We start from the raw sequence: 22,816 nt of genomic DNA, 5'->3' as shown, positions 1-22,816 counted from the left end.
GCATAATTCATTTTCATCGGCGATTAATCGGCCCTCCAATAATATATTTAAAGAATTCCCCGCATTTTCTTATTTTGTTTTAATTCATAATTATCATAATAATTAATTAATTAATTATGCCTTAACCAAATATTAGAAACATCTCCATCGACTTTATATTATCCACTTACACTTGACAGCCTTTGTGAGTTGGATTTTCTCTTTTTCTTTGTCAATTTGTAATTTTTATATAATAATTTATAATTAAAAAAATTATTTTATTGCAACGTCAATATCAATCAACTAGTTAGTATAAATTCTCGATCAAAATATAAAAAATTTTAAATTTCATCGTTAAATTAAAAAAAATAATAATAGATCTCGACCGTGTGAATTTTGTTTTTTAAATTCAACAATATTGAAAAACGAATAATTCAAACGTCTGACATTTTGGTCTGCAGTACATATTTTTTTTCGATATTTAAAATTATTTAAATTAATGTCAATACTTTTATCGTCTTACTTTTAATTATTAGTGTTAGTTTATAGTAATTTTCTAAAAAATAAATCTCTCAATAAAATTCATTTTTTATTATTTTATCAAAACTGATAAAAAAAATTCAAAATAACAATCAATATTAATTTAAAGATTTATAGACTATATATTAACTAATTTTAGATTTTAAAATTATAAAATTAAAATAGAATAAGATTTGAAACATGATGATGATAATTTAACAATAATTAATTTATATTATTAACGATTAAATTTTTCAAATATGTGACATTTTACCTTATGTTTAGGAAAAAACAAAATATATATATATATATATATATATATATATATATATATATATATATATATATATATATATAATCTTTAAATTGGACCAAGGGAAGAAAGCAAATATATATTCTTTTTATTTTGATTTAGTCTTAAGTTTTCAAATATTATATTTTTGTCCTTAAAATTTAGGGTTAATTTCTAATTTGTCCCAACATTTTTTTTCATTTATGTTAATTTCCTCTCAATTAGTTTAATTATTTTTCACTCATTTTTTTATTAGTATTAAAAATTAATTTTAAAAAAATTACATTATAACATTTAAATTAATAAACTAAAGATCAACTCCAACCACAACAGTAAACATTACTAGTGAAATATTAGAACAAAATATAAAATCCTTAACCAATGGACTAAAAAAAAGGACTGGCAAAAAATGTAAGATTTAGAAATCTAGGCACTAAATGAAAACTATACTCAAAACTTACCGACTACAAAAGTATTATTTATTATTTTATTTTTTTTTACTTATTCTCTAGAATAATCCACGTAGGGTTCGGTAGCAATTATATAAGAATAATTCGAGACTTACTGCAAAATATTAAAACGAATTCTCCAAAGAAATTGATATTGAAAAGAAAACATAAAATGTATCTATGTTTCTTACCATGAATCGAGGAGAATCTATGGTTGAATCAAGAAAAAGTTATGTTTTAAAGGGAATTTATAATTTCTTCCCATGAATTTTTACTCTAAATTATAAATAAAAGTAAATCTATGTGGGTGAGTTCTTATTATAAATCTAACCGAATCTATGGTTACATTTTTAGAATTCTTACTCTAAATCAATAGAATCTATGGTTTCTCACCATGAATTCTTATTATAAATTGTAAAGAATCTTTAGTTTCTTATCATGAATTCTTATTATAAATCAGAGAATCTGGTTCCTTACTATGAATCAAGGAGAATCTCTCGTACCATGAATCAAAGAAAATCTATTTTCTTACATGAAGGAGAGAATCTCTAGTTTCTTATCCAAAGAATCTATGTTGCTTACCATGAATAGAGAATCTATGGTTTTTTTAGCATGGATTCCAGGAGAATCTATGGTTTCTTATCCTAAATTCTTGCTCTAAATCAAAATTTATGGTTTCTCATGAATTCTTACTCTAAATGAAATAGAATTTATGGTTCTTACCACAAATTCTTATTATAAATAAAAGAAAATCTATGGTATTTTACCTTACTATAAAGAGAATCTGATTTCTTAATATGGTTTGAAAGAGAATATCTGGTTTCTTATTATGAATTAAAACGAATATCTAGTACCATGAATCAAAGAGAATCTCTCGTTTCTTATCATGAATCGAGGAGAATCTATGGTTTCAAAGAGAATTTATGGTTTCTTATCCTGAATTCTCACCCTAAATCAAAGAGGATCCATGGTTTCTCACCATGAATTCTTACTATAAATTAAGGAGAATCTATGGTTTCTTACCGTGAATCAAGGAGAATCTATAGTTTCTTACCATGAATCAAAGAGAATCTATAGTTTCTTACCATGATTCAAGAAGAATCTATGGTTTCTTACTATGAATCAAAGAGAATCTTTTCATGAATTCTTATTATAAATTAAGGAGAATCTATGGTTTCTTACTGTGAATTCTTATTATAAATACAAGAGAATCTATGGTTTCTTATTATAAATCAAGAAGAATCTCTGGTTTCTTGTTATGAATCTAAGTAAAATCTCAAAGAGAATATATGGTTTCTTACCAAGAATCAATGAGAATCTATAGTTTCTTACCATGAATCAAAGAGAATCTATGGTTTCAACGAGAATTGATGGTTTTTATCCTGAATTCTTTCTCTAAATCAAAGAGAATCTATGGTTTTTTATCATAAATTCTTAAATCAAATAGAATCTATGTTTCTTACCATGAATTCTTATTATAAATCAAAGAGAATCTATGGTTTCTTATCCTGAATTCTCTCTATAAATCAAAGAGAATCTCTGGTTTCTTACCATGAATTCTTAATATGAATCGAGGAGAATCTCTGGTCTCTTACTATGAATCAAAGAAGAATCTCTAGTCTTGTTATGAATCAAGGAGAATTTATGGTTTCTTACCATGAATCAAAGAGAATTTATGGTTTCTTACCATGAATGAAAGAGAATCTATGGTTTGTTATCATGAATAATTACCATAAAACAAAGAGAATCTATAGTTTCTTACCATGAATCAAAGAGAATTTATAGTTTCTTACTATGGATCAAAGAAAATCTATGGTTTCAAAGAGAATCTATAGTTTCTTATCCCGAATTCTTATTCTAAATTGAGGAGAATCAATGGTTTCTTACCATGAATTCTTAAATCAAAGAGAATCTATAGTTTCTAAGACAATTTATAGTTTCTTACGGTGAATTCCCATGAATCCTTAAATCAAAGAGAATCTATTGTTTCGAAGACAATTTATAGTTTCTTAGGGTGAATTCTTATTATAAATGAAAGAGAATCTATGGTTTCTTCCCATGAATTCTTATTATAAATCAAACAGAATCTATGTTTCTTACCATGAATTCTTATTATAAATCAAAGATAATCTATGTTTCTTACCTGAATTATTCATATAAATACAGGAGAATCTCTTGTTTCTTCCATGAATTCTTTAAGGAGAATCTCTGGTCTCTTACTATGAATCAGGGAGAATTTATGGTTTCTTACTATCAAGGATAATCTATGGTTTTTTTATCATGAATTCTTACCATAAATCAAAGAGAATCTTTGGTTTCTTNATGAGAATCTATAGTTTCTTACCATGAATCAAAGAGAATCTATGGTTTCAACGAGAATTGATGGTTTTTATCCTGAATTCTTTCTCTAAATCAAAGAGAATCTATGGTTTTTTATCATAAATTCTTAAATCAAATNTAGGAATGCAAACACATGCAACATATGAGCGGGACCTAACTTTTCATAGACTTGGGCGCTTTTTTATTCCGGGTAGGGTTGGATGTGTGGTACTCCTTCACACATGGCCCATGTACGTGTACATGGACCCACCAGGCGGGCTCATATACGTACCCTCTAGGCCTAGCTTGGTCGGGCATAACGTATTACACGTCGTCGGATAGCACAGAACAGAAAAGGGTCCGCATGATATCATGGCGAACATAAATATCGTAATTCATCCTTTCGTATCATAAAGGAGAAGAATCCCGATGCACGTGACATACATATATGCATGAGGTCCCTTAATATATCTTTAACGTTTAGGAGCCATACTGACCTCGGATGGTAAAACTAAGTGCAGAAACGGCTTCGGAAAGGGTCAAAAACCTTGGAATCGATATATTATAGTGATACCGAGTCACCAAGCCGGGCTGCCGAGCCGACCAACTAAGCTGCCAAGCCGAGTCGCCGTACACGTCAAGCCGAGCTGAGCTACCACAGGATATGCGTGCGAAGCAATGCACGCGTTTGCTGGGCTCGTATTGGGCCGGAATGAGTGCGGCCCGTGTTCGTCTATGGACTAGGCTAGAGATCGAAGTAGCCCGACCTGAATCTTTCGTCTTCCTTACCCGGAAGACCTTGATAACCCTAAACGAAGGTGCGCCGCTGCCGATGACGACACAGTCTACCCGCTTCCGATGACGGTGACGTGGCGTCTTCCTCCTTCGGTTCCGATGGCCAACCTTCTTCAACGCAGCAATTCCAACGTCGACGCTTACTTCCACTCGATTCTTTCTCCGAAACAGCAACGCTAATCGATTTTGAGAACTCCTCGAAACCAGTGAACCAACCACACATTTTTCCCCTCTAACACTCTTGGTTTTTCCCGTACTCTCAAACACCCTCGAGAACTCAAAAAGTTTGGAGAGTCAAAATCGTTTACAAGGAAGAAGTAGAGTTGAATATGAGAATATAAAAGATGTTTATGACTTTACCATTAAGGTAGTAATTTCCTGGCTATAAATCCTACATTTTCCAGCGACAATGAATGCAGCATAATATCTTTTCATTTTGGTAGCAAAAATAAAATCTTAGCATAAAATCTAAAATAAATAAAACAAAAATTCGAATCCTTACATTTGGTTTCTTAGCAGAATCAATGAGAATCTCTGGGTTTTTACCATGAATCAAGGAGAATCTATAATTTCTTACCATGAATCAAAGAGAATCTCTGGGTTTTTACCCTGAATCAAGGAGAATCTATAATTTCTTACCATGAATCAAAGAGAATCTATAGTTTCTTACTATGAATCAAACAAGATCTATGGTTTCACGGAGAATCTATAGTTTCTTATCCTGAATTCTTATTCTAAATTAAAGAGAATCTATGGTTTCTTACCATAAATTCTTAAATCAAGGAGAATCTATAGTTTCTTATCGTGAGTTCTTATTATAAATGAAGGAGAATCCATGGTTTCTTACCATGAATTCTTCCTATGAATTAAGGAGAATCTATGTTTCTTACTATGAACTCTTATTATAAATAAAAAAGAATCTCTGGTTTCTTACCTTGAATTCTTACTGCGAATCAGTAAGAATCTCTGGTCTCTTACTATGAATCAAAAAAGAATCTATGATTTCTTAGATGAATCAAGGAGAATCTCTGGTTTCTTACTATGAATCGAAGAGAATCTCTAGTTTCTTACATGAATCAAGGAAAATCTATGGTTTCTTATCATGAATTTTTACCATAAATCAAAGAGAATATTTGGTTTCTTAGAAAAATCAAGGAGAATCTCTGGTTTTTTATTATGAATCAAGGAAAATCTATGTTTCTTACTCTGAATTCTTATTATAAATTAAAGAGAATATATATTTCTTACCATGAATTCTTATTATAAATCAAAGAGAATCTATGATTTCTTACCATGAATTCTTACTATAAATGGAGGAGAATCTCTGGTTTCTTATCATGAATTCTTACTATGAATCAAGAAGAATCTCTGGGTTTTCTTATCATGAATTCTTATATGAATCAAGAAGAATCTCTGGGTTCTTACCATGCATTCTTACTATGAATCAAGAAGAATCTATGGTATCTTACTATGAATCAAGGAGAATCTTTAGTTTCTTACCATGAATCCTTACTATGAATCAAAAAGAATCTCAAATTGTTACTATGAATCAAAGAGAATCTATGGTTTCTTACCATGAATTCTTACCATAAATCATAAAGAATCTCTGGTTTCTTATCATGAATTCTTACTATGAATCGAAGAGAATCTCTGGTTTCTTACTATAAATCAAGGAGAATCTATAGTTTCTTATCATGAATTTTTACTCTAAATCAAAGAGAATCTATGGTTTCTTACCATGAATCAAGGAGATTTTTTACCGTGAATGAAAGAGATTTCTTACCATGAATCAAGAAGATTTCTTACCGTGAATCAAGTAAATTTCTTACCATGAATCAAGAAGATTTCTTACCATGAATCTAGTAAATTTCTTCAATCAAGGACAATCTATGATTTCTTACCATGATTTCTTACTATAAATGGAGGAGAATTTATGGTTTCTTACCATGAATTCTTCCTTTGAATCAGGGAGAATATCTCTGGTTTCTTACCATGAATGGTTTCTTACCATGAATCAGAGAGAATCTATAATTCTTACCATGAATTAAGGAGGATCTATAGTTTCTTACCATGAATTAAGGAGGATCTATAGTTTCTTACCATGAATCAAGGAGAATATATAGTTTCTTACTATAAATAAGAGAGAATCTATGGTTTCAAGAAGAATCTAGTTTCTTATCTTGAATTCTTATTCTAAATTAAAGAGAATCTATTGTTTTTTACCCTGAATTCTTAAATCAAAGAGAATCTATAGTTTCTTAGCGTGAATTCTTATTATAAATGAAAGATTCAATCAAAGAGAATCTATAGTTTTTTACCGTGAATTCTTATTATAAATGGGAGAGAATCTCTGGTTTTTTTACCATGAATTCTTACTATAAATCAAGGAAGAATCTATGGTTTCTTAGATGAATCAAGGAGAATCTCTAGTTTCTTATCATGAATTCTTACTATAAATCAAAGAGAATCTATGGTTTCTTACCATGAATCAAGGGAGAATCTATGGTTTCTTACCATGAATCAAGGAGAATTTATGTTTCTTACCATGAATTTTTATCATAAATAAAAAAGAATCTATGAATTCTTATTATAAATCAAAGAGAATCTATGATTTCTTACCATGAATTCTTACTATAAATGGAGGAGAATCTCTGGTCTCTTACCGTGAAGAAGGAGAATCTATGTTTCTTACCATGAATCAAGGAGAATCTATGTTTCTTACCATGAATTTTTATCATAAATAAAAAAGAATCTATGAATTCTTATTATAAATCAAAGAGAATCTATGATTTCTTACCATGAATTCTTACTATAAATGGAGGAGAATCTCTGGTCTCTTACCGTGAAGAAGGAGAATCTATGTTTCTTACCATGAATCAAGGAGAATCTATGTTTCTTACCATGAATTTTTATCATAAATAAAAAAGAATCTATGAATTCTTATTATAAATCAAAGAGAATCTATGATTTCTTACCATGAATTCTTACTATAAATGGAGGAGAATCTCTGGTCTCTTACCGTGAATTCTTCCTATGAATTAAAGAGAATATCTCTCGTTCCTTACCATGAATTCTTACTATGAATCAAAGAGAATCTCTAGTTTCTAATCAAGGAGAATCTATGGTTGGTTTCTTACTATGAATGAAGGAGAATCTATGGTTGGTTTTTTACCATGAATCAAAGAGATTCTCTGGTTTCTTACTAATCCAGGAGATTCTATGGTTTCTTACCATGAATCAAGGAGATTTCTTACCGTGAATGAAAGAGATTTCTTACTATGAATCAAGTAGATTTCTTACTATGAATCAAGTAGATTTCTTACCGTGAATCAAGTAGATTTCTTACCATGAAAGTAAATTTCTTCAATCAGGGAGAATTTATGATTTCTTACCATAAATCAAGGAGAATTTATGATTTCTTATCATGAAGTAAGGAGAATCTATGATTTCTTACTATGAACCAGGAGAATATTTACTCGTTTGAATCAAGGAGAAACTATAATTTCTTATCAAGAATCAAAGAGAATCTACAATTTCTTACCCTGAATCATAGATTCTGAACCAAGGAGAATCATAAATTATGATTCAGGACCAAGGAGAATCATAGATTCTGAACCAAGGAGAATCATAAATTCTGAACCAAGGAGAATTTATGATTTCTTACCATGAATCGAAGAGAATCTACGATTTATTGGTGGTTTGTTTGTAGATTTCCAATTGTTTGTTACCCTGAATCAAAAAAAATCTATGATTTCTTGGTTTATTGGTTTGTTTGATACCATGAAAAATCTATAATTTTTTTGGTTTGTTTATTACCTTAATCAAAGAAAATGGTTTGTTACATGGATCAAGGCCTACCATATAATCCTCATTATCAAAGCCTACCATGTAATCCTCATTATCAAGATTTATTTGTTATCATGGATCAAAGAGAATGTACTGGTTTGTTACATGGATCCAAGAGAAGGTATGATTTACTAGTTTGTTACATGGATCAAAAGAATGTATGATTTTCTGGGTTTGTTACATGAATGAAAGAGAATATATGATTTCCTTGTTACATGGATCAAGGCCTACCATGTGATCCTCCTCTTTATACACATCTATAAATACATGAGGTGGTGACCCATATAGGTCACACGACCCTAAACCTAAAAGAAAATGAGAGAAATCCCTAATTAAATAGTATTTAAACACTCATCTCCCCTCCATGATTTGTAAAATAATGAAACATTTTATTAAAACCATACTTGTTAAAGAAGTTAGACCCAAACTTCAAAGCAGCAATTGGTAGAACAAATCTAGAAATGGAAATTTAGCAAACATGAAACTAAGGAACAGACCCAGAAAAAGAACAAAAAGGTTTATCACTTACAGCCGGTCCCCAAGATCATCTAAAGATCAATTGAATGACAATGGATGCTTCTCCCTAGTCCGAGCGACTCGATCTCTTTGATCTTTTCGTTTCTTCGGGAACAAACGAGTCTGCATCATGTCAAGCAACTGTGATTGAAGATGGTTGTTCATCTCCATAACTTGCTTCGTCATTCTAGACGCCCACATTCGGCTTTGTAAACGTGTATCGACTTTCATCTGTATTGCTGCTGATGTCCCTTCTGTCTGAACACACAATGGCAAGGGAGTATGAATATATTGATAATACAAGCTGCACTTTATCCATTGGACTTACTTAGCAGCTACAGTAAAGGCACAATGTAGAAGAGTTGAAAGAGAGAGTGACCTTCATATCAAATATTTGCTGATTCAGTGAACTGGCACTTGTGAATCCGACGAGATTTGGATTCTCCCCGAGGGGTCGGGAAGAGGGAAAGAGAGGTATTGTGCTCGTCGACAAGTTGGCTGGCTGGGGATACTTGTCGAACTGTTTCAAGACTCTCTTACGGTTTGACGTAGAGATCAGCAGCGACGACCGTGGAAATGCTACCAAGTTGGTTATTCTCCCTGTTGATAGATACCATATAAGTTCGTGTTCATCGACAAAAGGACACGAATAACAGAACATTAAATTGCCTCGAACAAGAAAATTACATCTGAGGAGTAATTACCTTTCTTGTGGTCAAGCTTTTGAATGATCCTCTGACTATCGATGTCCCATATGCAGACTGTGCAATCCTCGGATGCAGAAACTAGATCCATTTGACTGAAGGCCAGAGCAGTAATAGCTCCCCTGCATTAATGGTGGAAACTTGAACAATGAAGTTACCATTAAAGTGTACAAGGCAAAGGAACAAAGATGGTCTTGCAGCTTGTATAATATTAATTGTTGTCAAAGGAAAGAAAATATTTATAGTGTAACCGCTCAAGCCCAAGCCCATCACTAGCAGATATTGTCCTTTTTTTTACTTTTCCATTTGAGATTCTCCTCTCAAGGTTTTTAAAACGCCTCTACTAGGGAGAGGTTCCCACACCCTTATAAGGAATGTTTCGTTCCCCTCTCCAACTAATGTGGGTTCTCACAATCCACTCTCTTGGGGCCCTGTGTCGTCGCTGACACACCGCTCGATGTCTGGCTTTGATACCATGTGTAACAGCCAAAACCCACCACTAGCAAATATTGTTCTCTTTGGGTTTTCAAGTTCGGGCTTCCCCTCAAGGTTTTTAAAACGCGAATACTAGGGAGAGGTTTCCACACCCTTATAAGAAATGTTTTGTTCTCCTCTCCAACCGATGCGGGATCTCACAATCCACCCCCTTAGGGGCCCAGCGTCCTTGTTGGCACACCGCCTGGTGTCTGGCTTTGATACCATAAATAACAGCTCAAATCCACCGCTAGCAGATATTGTCCTCTTTGGGTTTTCACTTTCAGGCTTCCCTTCAATGTTTTTAAAACACGTCTACAAGGGAGAGGTTTCCACACCCTTATAGAATGCTTTGTTTCTCTTTCCAACTGATGTGGGATCTTAGAACGACGATAATAAGAATTTAAAAAATAACAGAAAAGGAAAGTCGTACTACAAACAACACAGAGAAATTTCCAAGTAGCATACATTACTTGTGTCCTGTTGATGCAAATAATTGACTTTCTTTAATGGTAATGCAGTTATCCAATCCAAATTCAAGCCTGCTAGCAAAAATTTTCCCATCAACAGTCCCAGAGAACAGAAATTGCTCAGTTGGATGAAGAACAATCTCAGTGATTCCCTCTAAATGACCTTGAGTTCCCCGAATCATTCCCGACATTAAATCCCAAAACTGCAACCCAGACATGTTAATCAAGCTATAAGTTTACCAGACCTCAAAAGAATAATAGATACAATGTTACAGTTCACCAACCTTTAAACTGCCATCGAGGGAGCTTGAAATGATCATCGACATCGAGTAGCCAGACATAGTAATTAGACCAGTTAAAGGCGACTTATGTTCTATGAGACAGTATAACATTGGCTGTGCAGTTCCCACAAGTTCCACATCCAGCAAACTAGCATAAAGTTCGAGGGAAAAATTACAACGACGAAAAGCTACCGAAAATGCATCAATCAAAGAGGTTGTAAAGGCATTGTGAAGAGAATACATTTACCTAATCATGGACCAGACACAAATCATTCCATCGGCCGAACCAGTAATGAGAAACGAATCGTCCCAAGAAAACAGGATGAATTTTATGGGCTTATGATGCCCACTCCAAAGCTTAAGCAATTTACCACTACCAACCTGCAAATTGCCTCGGTTAGACGAACACGACTCTCCACAATGGTATGATATTGTCCACTTTGAGCATAAGCTCTCATGGCTTTGTTTTGGGTTCCTCAAAAGGCCTCATACCAATGGAGAGAGTATTCTTTGTTTATAAAGACATGATCATTCCCTAAATTAGCCGATGTGGGACTTTCATCATCCAACACCTCCCCTCGAACAAAATGCGCCTCCCCTTAATCGAGGTTCGACTCCTTTGGAGTCTTAGTCATTTTTTACTGCCTCTTTTGGAGTCCTTTGTTCGATATTTGAGGAGTTACCAATCTATTGGCGATTGGCACGACTAAGTTTAGAGCATGGCTCTGATACCATGTTAGACGAACACGACTCTCCACAATGGTATGATATTGTCCACTTTGAGCATAAGCTCTCATGGCTTTGCTTTGGGCTTCCCCAAAAGGCCTCATACCAATGGAGAGAGTATTCTTTGTTTATAAACACATGATCATTCCCTAAATTAGTCGATGTGGGACTTTCATCATCCAACGGCCTCAACCAAATGAGACTCTGAAGGATGTTTATGTACAAATTCTCATACAGATATACAAAATGGATTGAAAATAAGATGAACAACCAAATCAATATTGAATTATCACATATATGCATATAGATACCCACATACTGGATGAAAAAACAAGAGAATTTCAGCCAACTACTGACCTCCCAGAGATGAATATTACCGGAATGAGCTCCGCCTGCAAGATATACACCGTCCTTTGTTGAAGCAAGTGGTCCAATAGGCTCCAATGGATAGCTCCTAAGAGGGGACTGAGGCTGAAAAGGCACAATGATTTAGGGCTTAATATTGTAAATCACCCCTAAAATCGAACAAGTGAGTTCTTAATATAAATCGAGTTCAAGATTACTCAAGCGTGTTTGTAAAGAATCGAATCGTCTATGATTATACAAACAATGATAGCATCTGAAAGAAAATGTGTATTCAAAAGCAGATTAATCGATAGTTCAATACCTTGCTCAGGGACCAAACGAACATGGATCCACCACCAACGGAGCCTTCCTTACGAGTCTGAGAAGCAACAAGGAACTCGTTTCTCAAAGAAATTAAACCATAAGAAGGCGAAGCGCAAGTCGGAATATGAAGGAGAGTTTCGCCTGTTTTTGGATCCCAAATCGTAATCCCTGATCCCATGTTCTTGTCGCTGCACACAGCCAACGCCATTGTTTCGCCAACATTGCTCATTTTTTGACGTTGGAAGAGATGAAAGCAAAAATTCTCCCATTAATGGAGGCTATGGAGGTAATGCATGCGAAGGCCCGACTGCTTATGCGCGTGCATTCAATTCAATGACGCCTGTCAATTGAAAGAGACAAAATCAGTTGAAACGATTTGAACTTTCGGTTCACCTTCCAAGTTTGGCTTCAGGGATCAACGAGCCAGAATCCTCTCGGCGCTAGTGAACTCCGTGCAGTCAATTTGCCGCCACCGCCACCGCCGCCGCCCGCTCGAACCTTTTGAAATAAATACAAAAAATTAATATTAAAATTTTGGATTACTTTATAAAATTTAGAGTTAAAATTGCTCTAATTTAATTTAATTAAAAGTTTAGAATAAAAATTAATCATTTTCTCAAAATAATAATAATACCCTTTTTTTTTTTAATTATTTAAGATAAAGCATTGTATAAATATTAATGAGAGAACGAAACTATAATAACGTTACTAATCATAATGTCGGGAGCTTTTAACCACCAAATTTTAAGTCAATAAATAAAATTAAAATTGACATTATTTTTTTTTTATCACCGTCGGATCAAAATTTCAGACATGTCAACATTTTCAAGCGATTGTCTGTCTACTTTATTCCTCCCGCTCAGCGACCTTCCATGTTTCAAAGGTGATTTTTCTTATATCATCCGACCATTTCCTGTCTACTTTTGGACTTGGATCATCTTGGGACAGGCACTATCCTGCCTAAAATGGATCCATTGAGAATATTCATTTGAAAGTTGACTTAGATAGCTATCACTGTCAAACTACAAACTATACAGCTCAGTACATCTTGTTGAACAAAAAAACAGATTCCTGACGCATCATCAGACAATCTCCTGTCTACTTTTGGACTTAGATCATCACAGGACAGGCACTATCCTGCCTAAAACGAATCCATTGAGAATATTCTGTCTACTTTTGGACTTAGATCATCACAGGACAGGCACTATCCTGCCTAAAACGAATCCATTGAGAATATTCATTTGAAAGTTGACTCAGATAGTTGTCATTGTCAAACTACAGTACAGCTCAATACATCTTATTTAGCAAAAAGACAAACAGTCCCGACTCATCATCAAACAATCACTTATTCACCAACTTCGTTTGTAGTTAATAGTTTGAATTTCCCATATCACGAAAAACTCTTTTCCCTCTGCTTAGCCCTGTCCTCGGGATATTTTAGTGATAGGTTCTATAGGAACTGAACGATCCTATTTGGTCAAATACCTAACGACAAACTCCTATCTTCCGTTGGTTACCCTGTTTTTGAACAAGTTCCTTGATAATAAGTCCAAGAGCTCGATATCAACCGTGACCTTGATACATAGCCGGAGCTGATGAATGCGTTAACTATTGGTGTGATGCCGAAAATAGACCGATTTGATTCGAGACGAAAGTTCGAACGTACTTGATTGAACTTAAAAAATAATAAATGATAATCACCGATATAATATATAGTGTAGCAATTAAAGTACAAAAAAATTGAGAGTGATCGTAGTGCAACAATGGCGAAAATTTGTATTTAAAAGGAAGCAGTCATCCTCAGTCATCGGCTTTGTGCTGTAAATCTTGGAATTGCGAAGCCAGAAACAACATTCTCTCTGTTTTCAGATTTCAGTCGGAGAATTTCAAGCCGAGATCGATCAACCTCGTTCAGATTCTTAATCGCTGTAATGGCCGGTGAGATTTCTTCTCTTCGTTTCGTTTTCTTCTGCTTTCGAATCCTGTATGATACTGTTCTTAAAAATGTCCAGATCGAGCGCGCGCTCCCGCTTCCGCTCGTTCTTTTAGCCTATGGCTGTCTACGAATCCAAGCAAGAGATGGGGAGAATTGTTTTTTCTTTCCTATACTCCATTTTGGCTAACTCTTTGCTTGGGAATCATCGTCCCTTTCAAACTCTACGAGGTTTGCCCTCTCGAACTCGCTGAAATGGTGCCATTATCAACACTCTTTTCTTTTGTTTGATATCACTGTATTGCTTGAGTTTCTGTTCATGTTAGGCTTTGTTTTCGAGAAGTCATCAAGGAAGAATGGAAGTGGCTAGGTTTCAAGATAGAATAGGGATTTAACCAAGAATTGAGACTCAACTGTGTTATGATTAAGCCTTTTCTGTTCTTGAAACCGATAATCATCTACAAATTGCTTTGAGATGAACTTTTTTCAAATCTTTCTATTATCAAAAGTCTAAACATGATGATTCTGATTGACAGAGTTTCACGGAAATGGAATATATGGTTCTTGGTTTGGTTGCAGCAGTTCCTTCTTTCTTGATACCAGTGGTGTGGCCTGGAGAGGTACAATTTACTAGCTCTTCATGTCTATGATCCTATAACCAAAACCCCTTCACATATTTGTTTATGGGAACCAATGGATTACAGGTTAACTTCATGGGACAGGAAGATTTTCTTCAGTCTAAGGACTGGTGTTTCTCTAAGATTCACATGTGAAACTGAATGTTAATCACTAAAAAGTTCTAAGAAATCAAGATCTAGGCATATCAAGTGATATAATTTGCTTGGAATTGGTTGCAGGCTGACAGGAATTTGCCTTGGAAAGAACGTTATTGGGTAAAGGTCAGTTTTCTACCCTTTTTTAGTACCATTAATACGATTAATGTAACGAGTCCATGCCCAAGCCCACCGCTAGCCGATATTGCCCTCTTTGGGTTTTTCCTTTCAGGCTTCCCCTCAAGGTTTTTAAAACATGTCAAAGGTTTCCACACCTTTATAAATAATGCTTCATGCTTCGTTCCCTGGTTGTTACAAATGGTATTAGAGCTAGACACCGAACGATGTGCAGCGAGGCCACTGGGTTCCCGAAGGGGGTGGATTGTAGGATCCCACATCGGTTGGGGAGGAGAATAAAGCATTTTTTTTATAAGTGGGAACCTCTCCCAAATAGACGTATTTAAAAACATTGAGGAGAAGTCCCAAGAAGACGATATATGCTCGTGGTGGGCTTGAGCTATTACAATTGAACTCTCAACTCTCAAACCAGATGGCTACCAATCAATTTAAACTCTACCTAAGATGTTTTCCCCTCTGTGGCAGGTTAGTCTATGGATAGCAATCTTCAGCTACGTGGGAAATTACTTTTGGACTCACTACTTTTTCACTGTTTTGGGGGCATCTTATACGTTTCCATCATGGAGGATGAACAATGTAAGAATGGAAGGAATTGAAAGGAAAAGTAGAAGAAAATAGCAGAAAGAAGATAAAGGATTTGTTAATTTTGCAGGTACCTCATACGACGTTTCTTCTTACGCATGTTTGCTTTCTGTTGTATCATGTCACATCCAACATGACTCTTAGAAGACTCCGGCATTCTATTGCCGGCTTGCCGGAGCATATTCAATGGGCTACCATGGTTGCATGGATTGTGGCTCTCTCATACTTTGTTGCATACTTGGAGACTCTGGCTATTTCTAATGTAATTTCCTATCTTTCTCCTCTTATGTTCTTACAAAACTATTTCCAAGAAACCCTTTCAGCGAAATCTTCCTACTCGAAGAATCGGTCCTATAGTTTACGACTCTTCCTTATAGAGTAATTCAACCTATTGATACTTTGGGCATGTGCAGTTCCCTTACTACCAATTTCAGGATCGGGATTCAATGTACAAATTTGGCTCTTTGTTCTATGCTATCTACTTCTTCGTCAGCTTCCCAATGTTCTTGAGGTAAGACTCACTCTTGGTGCCTTAGTATGTACAAACCAGACACAAGTCTGCCATTTTTCTTCATGAGTTACGAAAACTAGATAAGGGAAGGAAGACGATGACTACGAATTGCAGAACTTAGATGGGGGTACCCAGATTTTCCATGATACCTTTTAATCATCTTCTATAGTTGTCACCTGCTGTTGCCTTTTCTATTGCACATAATATGCATAAACTTCTATAGTAGTTCGTCCAATCGTGTTGAAAGTTTAGGTGACTCTAAAATTCCATATCGCTTGGAAAGAGGAACGAAACATTCCTCACGAGAGAGTGAAAATTTCTCTCTAACAGACAAATATTGGCTAGCAGTGAGCTTGAACTGTTACAAATGGTATTAGAACTAGACACCGAGCAGTGTACTAGCAAGGATGCTAGCCGGAGGTGGATTGTGAAATCCCACATCAAGCTATAATTTGTCCAATAGTGTTAAAAATTTAGGACCCCTGTAGACAAGAGTAGCTGCCAAGTTTGGACCTTCATAGCTCTATTATCACATTAAGCCATAGGGGCTTGTAAAGCATGCTATCAGAGAATACTAGGAAAAATGGTCATGGTGGGGACTCGAATTAACTAAGATGAAGTGTAGAATTACAAGAATTAGTATCCTTCACATTATTATGGTAACATATAGTTCCCGGCCATGATGTACGTGGCGCCTTTCGAGTTCTCTTTTCTATTGTCAACTGATTTTAGCTTCCCCATTGAACTCGGACTCTGCAACCCAAGTGTATATAGGAACAAAGTGAGTTTGTTTTAAAGGTTAAATGCCTACCACTTTTTTCTAATATCCTCCTATCATGTTGATTCAATGCACAACAGGATTGATGAGAAGCCTGGTGATCTCTGGGACTTGCAAAGAGTGGCCGTTGATTCTCTGGGAGCAGCAATGTTGGTGACGATCGTACTCGATCTATGGCGCATCTTCCTGGGGCCGATTGTACCAATTCCGAAAAAGCGATGCAGTGACCCAGGGCTGCCATGGTTTCTTTAACAAATCAAATGAAACTTCAAAACCTGTTACCGTAGTTTCTGTTGAATTTTTTGACACTCTGAAACCATTGTTTCAGATACCTTAATAAAACCAAATACTTCTCTCATTGCCTACCACTTAATGTGCTATTTGTGAGTTATCCCTCACAAATTTACGAACAGAGAGAACAAATATTAGATTCTTTGCTGTAATATGTTGTCATACACCTGCATCCTTTTCCACATGAACGATATCATGTAATATTCTGCTTGACATGTCCATGAATGATTCTTCTATTCTATCACTCTGAAGATTAGGAAAAATTGAATGACGGCAATTGTGGGATAAAAACGATCTCGAGGAAGCAAATGAAGCGTCAATCAAATGCTCATCGACTTGATCAGAAAAATTCATGAAACATGATAACTCTAAGACAATTTCAAGAAGCTCGCTTCAAAATTCATAGAAGCAAGTAGACAAAACAAGTTTGAAGAGGTAGAAACGAGAAACAGACACATGAGATTGTAAACAAATAATAAAAAGATCTTCCCTGGACTCGGCAACATCTTTGAAACCACCAAAGCTCAAAATTCTGCATGATGGGAACACAATAGTTGGTTAAAAAAATTCAAAGGGTATTCAAGATAGATAGTAAACATAAAATTTAAATAGCTTATGTTGAAGGCCATACATATTTTGTTGAAGGCCACAATATCACAGCTCTGGACATGCTCGTTTATGGGTTCAACTGTCAGACGTTCCTCAATCAAAGTGTCAACAGACACTAAGTCATCCACAATTGTGAGCATTATCTGCAATTTCTTAATACCATATCCAACAGGAACAAGTTTGGCTGCAATTTAAATTTTAGTGTCAAAACCCATTCATAAGAAGTAGCAATCAGTTGCATTACATGATAATAAAGTAATCGTTAGCAGATAATGCTGACACAAGAAAATGCTTTAAGACTTACATGCTCCCCAAAGCAAACCTTCCATCTCAACGCTTCTTACGGCCTCTTCAAGTTTCTTCATGTCGGTCTCATCATCCCAGGGTTTAATATCCATCAGAACTGATGACTTGCCAGCTGATAAAGAAAAGCAGCATGCACCACATCATGAAAATCAGTTATGTAAGTCTTTATCTGACAGTATAAGGGGGTTGCATAGAATCACTGAGAAAACTCACATTCCTTCTTCTTAGTAGAAGCCTTGATGGAAGCTGCACGCTCCTCTGCAGCCTTCTTTTCCTCCTCAGTCTCTTCACCAAAAAGATCCATATCGTCGTCGTCGTCATCAGCAGCAGCCTGATAAAATTTTCAGAGTAATTAACGAGATGAAACCAGTCTAGCAAATTAACTCTATAATGCAGCATGCACCAAGAGACTATGTATCGCCTCTCGTATGGAGCACACATAACATATAGGCGAAAGTAAACATTAGGTAACATTTCTACCTTTGCGTCCCCGGCCGGTGGGGTTGCAATTGCCTCAGCTGATTCGAACTTAACGCCAGAACCCTCTCCAAAAACAGCACTATAAAACCATTATCGAACCCATTGGTTATAGAACAATTATTAAAGATTACATAACCACAAATCTACGAACATGAATTCAATGAAATCAGCCGCAAATTTAAACATTTCGATTACTTACGAAACTCTCAAGAGTGCTTCGATGTGATTGCTCCACCTAGCCACGTTAAGATATTCGCTGGATACGGGTTTGGAGAGACTCTCATAAACGGTAACATCATCCTTTGAAGGCTGATACCTGAAGAAAATCATTCATAAACGATCGAACATTAAAAAACCAGATCTACGCTTCACTCAGAACGAAGCCTTCGTATGAACACAATATCAAGTCAATTAAACAAAACGAGATCATAAACTAACCCGGAAATGTAGCTACGACTAAGCAAGTACTCGTCAAGTTTTTTCAAACCAGCTGCCGATTTGACATCATGGAGTGCGACCGCCATTTCAAACTGAAGAGATTTCTCTGTACGAAAATCCGAAAGCCTAGCAATCAATTCATAATTTTTCAAGAATTAAACTTGTGAGAGACATCGAGATGAGTGGATCGGAAACTTACCGCCGGCGGGGATGCTGCAACTCAAAAATGAGAAGACGAGACTGGATGCTGATAATTGCTAAAGCCTGTTAGTGGCGTCTAGGGTTTCCGGCTCTGTGCAGTATTTAAAGGGGGAGAAGGACATAATCCGGTGCGCCGCATGTACGCTATGTTATCGAGCTCAACGCCAATCGATCTCTTAACTCAGTTGATCANTTTTTTTTTTTTTTTTTTTTTTTTTTTTTTTTTAATTATTTCTTTATAGATTTGTTTTAGTCCTTTCATTATTTATTTTAAATTTATAATTTTGATGTCACATTTTTATTTATTTGTTTCTTCAACTTAAAAAAAAAAAAAAAACAATATTTTAAAGTTTTAGTTTCAAATATAACTGCAATAAAAACATATATGCGAGGGAGAGGTTTCCACACCCCTTTACTTCGTTCCCTGTATGCAGAAGAAGAGATTGAAAGAAAGAGAAGCAGAGCTCCTTCACCTCCCCTGTCGGTTTCACTGCAGAGCTCCTTCAACTCAGCACCCTGTTATAAATGGTATCACAGCCAGGTTTCCACACCTTTACTTGCATTTTTTTATAAGAGTGTGGAAGCTTCAGGTATATGAAAAATTACTTTTCGACCCACTACTTTTTCTGCGCTTTGGGGCATCTTATACATTTCCATCTCCCTCATGGAGGATGAACCATGTAAGAATCAGAGAAAATTGAAAGAAAAAGTAAAAGAAAATAGCATAAAGAAAATAAAGGATTTGTTAATTTTGTTGATACCTCATACGAGGTTTCTTCTAACACGTATGCTTTCTGTTTTTGTTGTATCATGTCAAACTCCAACATTCTATTGTCGGCTTGCTGGAGCATATTCAACGGGCTACCATGGTTGCATCATGTCAAACTCCAACATTCTATTGTCGGCTTGCTGGAGCATATTCAACGGACTACCATGGTTGCATAGATTGTTGCTCTCTCGTACTTGTTGAAGGAGACTTGAGAGACTCACTATTTCTAATGCAATTTTCTATCTTTCTAATGTAATTTTCTATCTTTCTCCTCTCGTGTTCTTACCTAATTTCAAGATCGAATTTAAAGTACAAAGTTCGTCTATTTTTCCATTTTTCTTCATGAGTTACAAAAACTAGATAGGAGAAGGAAGACAATGACTCTCCACAATGGTATGAAAATCCTTCAATTTATCCCTCCCTAATAGAGGTATTTTAAAATCATGAAGTTGTCTGCAATTCAATTCATAACCAAGGACAATATCTAGCCCGTAACGAGCTTGAGCTGTTACAAACATGTTACAAATAGTATCAAAGTAAAACACTGAGCGGTGTGCCAACAAAGACGTAAGATGATAATAAGACCTTCGTAGCTCTATTATAACATTAAGCCATAGGGGCTTGTAAAGCATGCTATTTTAGATTATTAAGTGGTAACATACAGTTCACGGCCATCGTTAATGTGGTGCCTTTCAAATTCTCTTTTCTATTGTCAACTGATTTTAGCTTCCACACTTAACTAGGACTCTGAAAGAGTTCGTTTTAAAGGTTAAATGCTACCACTTCTTTCTAACATCCTCCCATCATGTTGATTCAATACACAACAGGATTGATGAGAAGCCTGGTGATCTCTGGGACTTAAAAAGAGTGGCCGAACACTTTCTTATGGTTGTTATCTTCCATTGGATGCAATACTACACCTGCATCATTTTCCACATGATCAATCTCATGTAATATTCAGATTTACATGTCCATGAACGATTCTTCTATTCCATCACTCTGAAGATTAGGAAAAATCGAAGACATTTTTAACCGTAGACGAGACAATTGTGGGATAAACAGAGATCTCGAGAAAGCGAAAGATGCGTCAATCAAATGCTCATCAACTTAATCAGCAAAATTCATGAAACATGATAATTCTACGATAATTCATAGATAAAAGTAGCAAAACTGGAAAGAAAAGTCGATACTGTAGACAAAACAAGTTTGAAGAGGTAGAAACAAGAAACAAAAGATCTTCCCCAGACTCGGCAACATCTTTGAATCCACCAAAGCTCAAAATTCTGCATGATGGGAACAATAATTGGTTAAAAAAACTGAAGGGTGTTCAAGATAGATGGTAAAATAAAAATGAGACGTACATATTTTGTTGAAGGCCACAATATCACAGCTCTGGACATGCTCGTTTATGGGTTCAACTGTCAGACGTTCCTCAATCAAAGTGTCAACAGACACTAAGTCATCCACAATTGTGAGCATAATCTGCAATTTCTTAATACCATATCCAACAGGAACAAGCTTGGCTGCAATTTAAATTTTAGTGTCAAAACCCATTCATAAGAAGTAGCAATCAGTTGCATTACATGATAATAAAGTAATCGATAGCAGATTATGTTGACACAAGATAATGCTTTAGACAAGCATAAAATGGAATAATAATGGTTCAGAGTAAATTTCATAAAGTATTGTCCTCTTAATAGGCAGTAGGATAGGGTAACAAAAGTACATAAAAGCATGACAACTGCAATGGAGAACAGAACTTACATGCTCCCCAGAGCAAACCTTCCATCTCAACGCTTCTCACGGCCTCTTCAAGTTTCTTCATGTCAGTCTCATCATCCCATGGTTTGATATCCATCAGAACTGATGACTTGCCAGCTGAAAAAGAAAAGCATGCACCATATCATGAAAATCAGTTATGTAAATAAGTCTTTATCTAACAGTGTAAAGGGGTTGCATAAAATCACTAAGAAAACTCACATTCCTTCTTCTTAGTAGAAGCCTTGATGGAAGCTGCACGCTCCTCAGCAGCCTTCTTTTCCTCCTCAGTCTCTTCACCGAAAAGATCCATATCGTCGTCATCGTCATCAGCAGCCTGATAAAAGTTTCAGAGTAATTAACAAGATGAAAATAGTGAAGCAAATTAACTCTATAATGGAGCATGCACCAAGAGACAATGTATTTCCTGGCGTATGGAGCACACATAACATATAGGCAAAAGTAAACATTGGGTAACATTTCCACCTTTGCGTCCGCGCCCGGTGGGGTTGCAATTGCCTCAGCTGATTCGAACTTAACGCCAGAACCCTCTCCAAAAACAGCGCTAGAAAACCATTATCGAACCCATTGGTAATAGAAAATTATTAAAGAGAACATAACCATAATTCTACGAACATGAATTCAATGACATTTCGATTACTTACGAAACTCTCAAGAGTGCTTCGATGTGATTGCTCCACCTAGCCACGTTAAGATATTCGCTGGATACGGGTTTGGAGAGACTCTCGTAAACGGTAACGTCATCCTTTGAAGGCTGATACCTGAAGAAAATCATTCACAAACGATGAACATTAAAAAACCAGATCTACGCTTCACTCAGATATGAACACAATATCAAGTCAATTAAACAAAACAAGGTCATAAACTAACCCGGAAATGTAGCTACGACTAAGCAAGTACTCATCAAGCTTTTTCAAACCGGCTGCCGATTTGACATCATGGAGTGCGACAGCCATTTCAAAATAATGAGATTTCTCTGTACGAAAATCCAAAAGCCTAGCAATCAATTCATAATTTTTCAAGAATTAAACTTGTGAGAGACATCGAGAGGAGTGGATCGGAAACTTACCGCCGGCGGGGATGCTGCAACTCAAAAATGAGAAGACGAGACTGGATGCTGATAATTGCTAATGCTTGTTAGTGGCGTCTAGGGTTTCCGGCTCTGTGCAGTATTTAAAGCGGGAGAAGG

General features: G+C 35.6%; 4 protein-coding genes across 6 annotated transcripts; 1 reads left to right on the top strand and 3 right to left on the bottom strand.

Annotated features, from left to right (window-relative positions):
- Window positions 1-8,567: 8,567 nt before the first annotated feature.
- LOC111802500 (protein ROOT INITIATION DEFECTIVE 3-like) lies at window positions 8,568-12,531 on the bottom strand. The gene is made up of 8 exons (XM_023686896.1): window positions 12,038-12,531; window positions 11,728-11,841; window positions 10,892-11,025; window positions 10,648-10,792; window positions 10,367-10,566; window positions 9,420-9,541; window positions 9,095-9,315; window positions 8,568-8,973 (listed from the first exon to the last, which is right to left on the bottom strand). The coding sequence occupies exons 1-8, from the start codon at window positions 12,266-12,268 to the stop codon at window positions 8,755-8,757; spliced, it is 1,386 nt and encodes a 461-aa protein (XP_023542664.1). The 5' UTR covers window positions 12,269-12,531; the 3' UTR covers window positions 8,568-8,754.
- A 1,245-nt stretch (window positions 12,532-13,776) lies between these two features.
- Window positions 13,777-17,227, top strand: LOC111802556 (cycloeucalenol cycloisomerase-like). 2 transcript variants are annotated; one of them, XM_023686963.1, is made up of 8 exons: window positions 13,777-13,977; window positions 14,052-14,203; window positions 14,509-14,592; window positions 14,830-14,871; window positions 15,349-15,459; window positions 15,536-15,727; window positions 15,879-15,976; window positions 16,835-17,227. In XM_023686963.1, exons 1-8 carry the CDS (start codon window positions 13,971-13,973, stop codon window positions 17,004-17,006), a joined length of 858 nt encoding a protein of 285 aa, XP_023542731.1. In that variant the 5' UTR covers window positions 13,777-13,970; the 3' UTR covers window positions 17,007-17,227. The 2 variants fall into 2 exon arrangements, with proteins under 2 accessions (XP_023542731.1, XP_023542732.1); XM_023686964.1 differs by lacking the exon at window positions 14,052-14,203.
- Window positions 17,228-17,356: 129 nt separating this feature from the next.
- Window positions 17,357-22,749, bottom strand: LOC111802575 (elongation factor 1-delta 2-like). Of its 2 annotated transcripts, none has more exons than XM_023686996.1 (8): window positions 22,697-22,749; window positions 18,879-18,984; window positions 18,640-18,756; window positions 18,441-18,519; window positions 18,174-18,291; window positions 17,959-18,072; window positions 17,677-17,838; window positions 17,357-17,577 (listed from the first exon to the last, which is right to left on the bottom strand). In XM_023686996.1, coding segments are annotated over exons 2-8 (678 nt in total). In that variant the 5' UTR covers window positions 18,965-18,984; window positions 22,697-22,749; the 3' UTR covers window positions 17,357-17,575. The 2 variants fall into 2 exon arrangements, with proteins under 2 accessions (XP_023542764.1, XP_023542763.1); XM_023686995.1 differs by lacking the exon at window positions 22,697-22,749 and adding an exon at window positions 19,078-19,185.
- Window positions 20,922-22,794, bottom strand: LOC111802578 (elongation factor 1-delta 2-like). The gene is made up of 8 exons (XM_023687002.1): window positions 22,697-22,794; window positions 22,498-22,603; window positions 22,272-22,388; window positions 22,093-22,171; window positions 21,829-21,943; window positions 21,613-21,726; window positions 21,210-21,371; window positions 20,922-21,131 (listed from the first exon to the last, which is right to left on the bottom strand). Coding segments are annotated over exons 2-8 (675 nt in total). The 5' UTR covers window positions 22,584-22,603; window positions 22,697-22,794; the 3' UTR covers window positions 20,922-21,129.
- Between the last annotated feature and the right edge of the window lie 22 nt (window positions 22,795-22,816).

This window comes from Cucurbita pepo, chromosome LG09, assembly GCF_002806865.2.
Source record: "Cucurbita pepo subsp. pepo cultivar mu-cu-16 chromosome LG09, ASM280686v2, whole genome shotgun sequence".
Taxonomy (NCBI): domain Eukaryota; kingdom Viridiplantae; phylum Streptophyta; class Magnoliopsida; order Cucurbitales; family Cucurbitaceae; genus Cucurbita; species Cucurbita pepo.
Note: the sequence above shows the minus strand (reverse complement) of the source record. Positions and strands in the feature narration are given on the sequence as shown.